Genomic DNA, 7584 nt, shown 5'->3' on the forward strand with positions numbered 1-7584 from the left:
CTGCCTCAGAGCTGATGGCGAGTCATCTAGACTCGAGATGTTAGCTTGCTCCCTCTCCACAGATGCTGCATGACCCGCTGTGATTTTCAACATTTTTTGTTTTCAGTACAGATTCCAGCATCTGCAGTAATTTGCTCCTGTATACACTGGTCAGAAATGCTTCCCTGCACATTCTCTTCCAGGCTGCCAGGGAATATTAGAAGGTGGTCTCCCTGAATGAGGGCAACAGGAGGTGCTACAGTCTGAGAGAGGAATCCTGGAGGGGGTTAGCAACCATGGAGCCTATCCAAGGTCAAGGGATGGTGCTGGAAAAGGGTGAATTACCTTCTTTAATCTGTCATGAGATTGTCTCTCACAAGCGATGCATTAGTATGAGGTTGCAGATAGGCTGGTGAGCGTGTGATCACCCTCACCACTGCATGGTATTTGAAGTCAAAGCCTGGTGACTGCTCTGCTTGAGGGGGTGGTTGGATAGAAACTAACACGTCAATGGGTCAAAATGAGAGATGAGGGCATGTGCGGACAAGGGAGTCAGTTGATATATTTGTCAAGCCACTAAATTTCCTCTTTCACCTGTGGCAAGCAGACCCAAAATCAAAAGGAAGGAAAGATAGATGGTGGGTTGGCCAAATTTTAGGGCCTCATCTTTGCTAAGGCAGAAGCTCTCCAGATTGCTGGGGCATTGGGAGGCCAGTCCACTGCTGACAGAAGGCCAGAATGGCAATGTAGCAGAGTGAGAATACATCCTACCTGTTGGTGCCACAATGAGCAGTTGGGAACATGCCATGCTGTGCCCATAGACCCATGGAAACTGGACTGTCCTCTTATAGACGCTCTCAGTCCAGGCCCTACACCTGGAGACCATAGACTCCATCTCTGGGCAATATTACCACCAGTGAACCTGAAAAGCCTAAATCATGTGCATCCTGATCCAACTTAGCTACGAACATCGAGGTCAGGAAGGGGCCGAATTTCCAATCAGGACCACATTCTCATCAGCACAACACAGACACTCCTCAAGAGCTGAGGGAGGCTGTGACAGCCAAGCTTCCAGACACTCAAAGCACTGCTGTGGATCAGGCCTCACTGAGTTAAATGTTAGTGATTGTCCATCTAGTCGCGGCCACGAGGTCAACTAGACAAACTGCAAAGATTAGGGAAACACATGGTGGCCAATGCCAGGGGTTAGGCACAGCATTGTATAGAGTATGGAGGAGTTCGAGTGTGCTATAAGTACTGCCATATCTCAAGCAGGTGAACACGTGGCATTCCCCATTGAGTGGTTGGTGACTTCAATGGACAGCCAAGGTCAAGCAACTGATCCAAATATATTCTGAACTGCACTCCTTCAGGGTTGGCACCAAACAGTTTTCCTTTAGTTCAGAACCCATAGGCTGCATGTTATCTGCTTTTGCTCTCACTTTCCCATGGGAAGGCTACATTATTTAGAATGTACAATGTTCTCCAGTAAACAAGCCTTTTAAACCGCAGCCACCTCTTTACACTGTCTCCTTTGTTTAAAGCAGTATTTTCCTTTTCTTTCATCTACAATCCAAAACTAAAGAAAATAAAACAACGTGGTACTTACAGTACAAACTTAAAAAAAGCTGAGATTACACTCTCAAAGACAATGGGGTCAGTGCTGTGCTAGTGGGAGTAACTGAAAGCATTTCTGAGCTTCACAACTCAGGGAAGACATAATGGCCAAGGAGGAAGTGTAGCATGGTTTCACTGGAAGGATCCCAGGGGTGCAAGGCTTAACTCATGAGGAGAGATCACACAAATTGGCATATTGATGGTTATGGGATTACTGAATCAAGGATTTTTAGCTATTGAATTTAACAGATAGGTTTTGATAGAGAAAAAACAATTTGTGATGACAAGAGTCAAAAAATTTGAGACCTTTCAGGAGTGGGATTCAGAAACTCGCAAAGGTTGGGAGATCTTTATGTTATATAATGCAGCTACAGATCTTTTGTCAGATCTGCCACTGTGCCAGCTGTTTCTTATGTTGAAGGTCACAGCCAGCATCCTCTCTCAGTACAGGGACCTAGTGTTATTTCTGATGCCTTCCAGACTCAAAGCCCCACTGCTCATGCTCCTATTGAAAGCACCACAACAGCTAGTGCTTATGGCACTCTTCAACATCAATCCTTTCAGAGCCACACACAACAGTTTACAACTCTCTTTCATAAACTGCAATGGATGCCAGATTCACTGTCCATTTCAAATCTGTGATTGGGCAATTTTTGTGAGTAAAAATGCCTGAGGTGGTGGGGCAAAGGTGGGTGAATGTGAATGGAGTTAGGTCACAGGTCAGCCTTGACCCTCATTGAATGGTCGAACAGGCTCAGGGCCCTCCCCCTCGCATTCCAATGTGTCCAGAATTCAGAACAATTGGTAATTAGGTAGTCAAGTGTCAAAGCTGAATTTTGAGGGATTTTGCTGTGGAAATGATAGAATTTTATGGTGAATGTGTAATTAAGGATGTCAAAACTTTCAAAGTATTATCATTACGAAGGTCCATTTTGATGAATCATTTGGATGACTCATTCTGCAGTTTAGAGTTTGTTCCTGGTATCTGAGTGTTGGGGTCAGGGTCAGAACAGACATATAGGTCACACCATGCTGTGTTACAGTGTTTGAGACTGATCCACAAACAGCAGTGGGATGTCCCAGGTTCAGACAGGGGTGCAGTTCCTTGCACGTCATGCTGAAGGTACAGCTTTCATCCACACAACTAGCCTGCAATAATTTCCACAGGGAATATTGTGGGTTTATCTGTGAACTCTAACACACGAAGGATGGATCCTCTTAGATAAATATAACATGGAGCATCAGTTCAAATAGACATCACAGCCCCACAAGAGAAAGCACGTTTATAATTATGATCTCAGAACAGAGAGATTATAGCAATTACAAAATTATGTATTATTTTGAAATGATGGTGTGTATGACGCTGAGCTTCATACATGTTCATTCTGAAATCCTGAATTGATGACCCAAGATTAACAAGGATGGTGTGCCTCATAGTTTGGGGGAACTGGCTCATCATTGTTGTTCATTACATCAACTGAAGAGTATAACAAAGGGGGTAGAGGGACATGTAGCCCTACTTCTGGGCCAAAAGGGACAGGTTCAAGTCTCACCTGCCCCACAGGTATGTCATAACCTGCCTGAACAGGATGATTATTGAACATAGAACTGTACAGCACAGTACAGGCCCTTCGGCCCATGATGTTGTGCCTAACTTTAGCCCTAAACCTAAGGTCTAACCTCCACCCTTACCTTATACTATCATCCATATGCCTATCTAATAGCTGCTTAAATGCCACTAATGAAGCCGACTCCACTACCCTCTCTGGCAATGCATTCCACGCCCCTACCACTCTCTGAGTAAAGAACCTACCTCTGATGTCTCCCCTATATCTACCTCCACTCACTTTAAAACTATGCCCCCTCATAATAGCTACCTCCACCCTAGGAAAAATTCTCTGGCTGTCTACTCTGTCTATACCTCTGATCGTTTTGTACACCTCTATCAAGTCACCTCTCATCCTTCGTCGTTCTAAAAAGAAAAGCCCTAGCTCTCTCAACCTTTCCTTGTAAGACCTTCCCTCCATTCCAGGCAACATCCTGGTAAATCACCTCTGTACCTTTTCCAATGCTTCCACATCTTTCCTGTAATGAAGCGACCAGAAGTGGACACAATATTCCAGATGTGGCTGAACCAGGGTTTTGTATAGCTGGAGTATAACTTCACAGCTCTTGAACTCCATCCCTCTATGAATGAAAGCTAACACACCATATGCCTTCTTAACAACTCTATCCACCTGGGTGGCAGCTTTCAGGGAACTGTGGACATGAGCCCCAAGATCCCTCTGCTCCTCCACACTGACAAGAGTCTTTCTGTTAACCCTGTATTCTGCTTTCAAGTTTGTGCTTCCAAAAATGAATCACCTCACACTTTTCAGGGTTAAACTCCATCTGCCACTTCTCAGCCCAGCTCTGCATCCTATCAATGGCCCTTTGTAATCTAGAACAGCCCTCCACACCATCCACAACTCGATCCACCTTCGTATCGTCTGCGAACTTACTAATCCACCATTCTACTCCTACATCCAAATCATTTACAAAAATCACAAATGGAAGAGGACCCAGAACAGATCCTTTGGTACACCACTCGTAACTGAGCACCATGTTGAATATTTTCCGTCCACTACCACCCTTTGTCTTCTAAGGGTCAGCCAATTCTGTATCCAATCTGCCACATTTTCCCCTATTCCATGCCTCCTTACTTTCTACATGAGCCTACCATGGGGAACCTTATCAAACCTTACTTAAATCCATGTATACCACATCCACTGCTCTACCTTCACCCACGGTTCGGTCACCTCTTCAAAGAATTCAATAAGGTTTGTGAGGCATGATCTACCCCTCACAAATCCATGCTGACTGTATCTAATCAAACTGTGCCTATCCAAGTGATCATAAATCCTAACTCTCAGACCCCTTTCCAATAATTTGCCCACGACTGAAGTAAGGCTAACTGGCCTGTAATTTCCGGGGTTATCCCTATTCCCTTTTTTGAACAAGGGAATGACGTTTGCCTCTCCCCAATCTTCCGGCACTATACCCGTGGATAGTGAGGACGAAAAGATCATCGCCAAAGACCCTGCGATCTCTTCTCTTGGTTCCCATAGAATCCTTGGATAAATCCCATCAGGCCCGGGGGACTTATCTATCTTCAAGTTCCTCAAAATTCCTAGTACATCTTCCTTACTAATATCCACCTCCTCTAGTCTACCAGCCTGTTTCACCCTGTCCTCCCCTACAACTAGGTCCCTCTCAGTTATGAATACCAAAGAAAAGTATTCATTAAGGACCTCTCCTATCTCATGCCCCATTATAGCTCTCCTGAGCCCTTTCTTCAGCTTCTTCCTGGATAACTTGTCTCCCTCTAGAGCCTTTTCAGATCCTTGTTTCCTAAACCTTATATAAGCATCCTTCTTCCTCTTAACCAATCGTTCAATCTCTCTTGAGAACCAAGGCTCCCTCACTCGACCGCATCTTCCCTGCCTGCTAGGGACAAGCATATCGAGCACACGCAGTATGCATTCCTTAAACAATCTCCACATTTCTATAGTGCTCTTCCCTGACAGCATCTTTTCCCATTTTATGTTACCCAGCTCTTGCCAAACAGAATTATAATTACCCTTCCCCCAATTATAAACCTTACCCTGCTGTACGTACCTATCCTTTTCCTTGACTATTGTAAAAGTAACAGAGTTATGATCGCTACTGCCAAAATGCTCTCCTACCAACAGGTCTAATACTTGGCCCGATTCATTGTCAAGCACCAAATCCAAAGCGGCCTCTCCTCGTGTTGGTCTATCTACATACTGTGTCAGGAATCCTTCCTGAGCGCACTGGACAAAATCCGCTACATCTGAACTATTACAACTAAAAAGTTTCCAATCAATATTTGGAAGTTGAAGTCACCCATGACAACAACCCTGTGACTTCTGCACCTTTCCAGTATCTGCCTCCCAATCTGCTACTCCACTTCTCTGCATCTATTAGGGGGTCTGTAAAAAAGCCCCCAACAAAGTGACTGCCCCTTTCTCGTTCCTGACCTCGACCCAAACTGACTCTGTAGATATATCATTCTCGAACTGCCTTTCAGAAGCTGCTATACTAGCCCTGACCAGCAATGCCACTCCCCTGCCTCTTTTACCACCCTCCGTATTTCTTTTAAAGCATCTAAATCCCAGAGCTTCCAACAACCATTCCTGTCCCTGAGTTACCCAAGTTTCTGTGAAGGCCACAACATCGTAGTTACATTCTCACATTAGCCTGGACATTTTGTTTGCCTGATGACGTGACACTGCATTCTCTCCGGGTGTTGCAATTTCCTCATTTCCAACTCCCAGTGATATAAACAACAGTTCAGAGACAACACCCTGCACCCAGAGAGACACTGACAGAGAGTAACTCAGACCCAGGATCGAGGACCCGTGAAAGAAAAATGACCAACATTGGGAAAGTATATGTCTGCTCCATTTCAACATGGCAATTTGTTCAGTTTGATGCTGTCTTTGTTTCCATCTGGGTGGATGTGATTGCTTCATGTGATTTCAAAGAAGAAATGTGAAACATTTTGTGGATACAACTGCTGAGCGAAAATGTTGCAATGTAAATTTCAGTCTTTCAGAATACAATGTTCTGAAAGATTTTTAAAATGAGTGTTACTCTGGAATATCAAACAGTGCAGGAGTTTGAGAAATTCTGTAATGTCAGTTGTGTCTTTGGAAAGATCGCAGTGCTGATGGAGTGTTGCAATGTCAAAGCGACAGTACTGAGAGTGCCGCACTGTTGGAGAGCCAGTAATCAGGGAGTGCTGCAATGTTAGAGGCTTGGTACTGAGGGAGTGCTGCACTATTGGAGGGTCAGTGCTGAGGGGATGCCTCACTGTCAGAGTGTCAGTCTGAGGGACGGTCAGTAAGGAAGGTGTTTGGAATTAGCACTAACTGCCAGGTGAATGGATGATGCGCTGTAATACAGAAATGTGGAGATAGACTCTACTAGAGTCATTATCTGATTGACCAGTTTTTGCAACACTCTCTTTGACCCTGTGAATTATTTGCTGTGTTTGTTTCAGGTGATCTGGTTGTTTTCAGCTTTCTGTCACTTCAGCCGTTGCTCCATTACCTCTCAGGACTGTACCTGGGCATCTGAGGTAAGTGTCTGCTACAAACAGGTGAGTGAGGAAGAAAGTGACTGAGTGAGTGAGTGTGTGTGAAAAAATGAGGGAGGGGGTGAATGAGTGAGTGAGTGAGTGAATGAGGGAGGGAGGGAAGGAGAGGGGGTGGGTGAGTCAGTGAGTGAAAAGTGATTGAATGTGTGTGAATGAGTGAGAATGAGAGAGTGAGTTTGAGTTAGTGAGCCTGAGTGAGTGAGTGTGAATCAGAGAGTAAGTGTGGGTGAGTGAATGAGTAAGTGAGTGTCAGTGAGTGAGGCGGTGATTGAGGGAGGCTGAGGGAGTGTGTCAATGAGTGAGTGTGTAAGGAAGGGGCTGGGTGGCTGTTGGGTTAAATGACATTGAGCGGCACAGACCCACATGTCTCCAAGGCTCCAGTTCCTCCTTGCGAACATCCAGCAAGGCCAGGAGAAAAAGCCAAGCAGAAATCCAATGCCTTGCCCACATTATCGTGTGAATTCAGCAGAGGCAAGCTGTGTGAGTGCTCCTCTAGATGCAGTGCCGTGTTACTTACTCCTGAGTGATTTCAGCCTCAATTCCCATCCCATTCCCAGTGATGAGGACTGATCTGTTCCACTCAAGCTCTGCTTCTGAACGAAGATAACAGGAACAATTTATTAGTTAGCTCCACTGCTAGGAACACATAAATGGTTTGCAGATTTTGAAATGTTTCTTAATTGCGAAATTCATTTTCACTGTTGTGACAATCTTTATCTTTCCAAACCCAGCACTTCACTGTCAAAGGGTCAGTGCTGAGGGATTGCTGCACTGTCAAAAGTCAGTACTGAGGGAGTGCTGCACTGTCAGAGGGTCAGTGCTGAGGG

At 45.0% G+C, this 7584-nt stretch overlaps 1 protein-coding gene across 1 annotated transcript in view; it reads left to right on the forward strand.

Moving 5' to 3' along the window:
- The first annotated feature begins 5928 nt into the window (after positions 1-5928).
- The window catches only part of LOC109935420 (complement C1q tumor necrosis factor-related protein 3-like), a 5479-nt gene continuing 3823 nt past the window's right edge, over positions 5929-7584 (forward strand). Inside the window, exons 1-2 of the mRNA XM_020534052.2 lie at positions 5929-6046; positions 6662-6739. Of these exons, the coding sequence (XP_020389641.1) occupies positions 6029-6046; positions 6662-6739 (96 nt within the window). The 5' untranslated portion in view covers positions 5929-6028. The remainder of the gene's footprint in view (positions 6047-6661; positions 6740-7584) is intronic.

Source organism: Rhincodon typus, chromosome 25, assembly GCF_021869965.1.
Source record: "Rhincodon typus isolate 14 chromosome 25, sRhiTyp1.1, whole genome shotgun sequence".
Lineage (NCBI taxonomy): Eukaryota > Metazoa > Chordata > Chondrichthyes > Orectolobiformes > Rhincodontidae > Rhincodon > Rhincodon typus.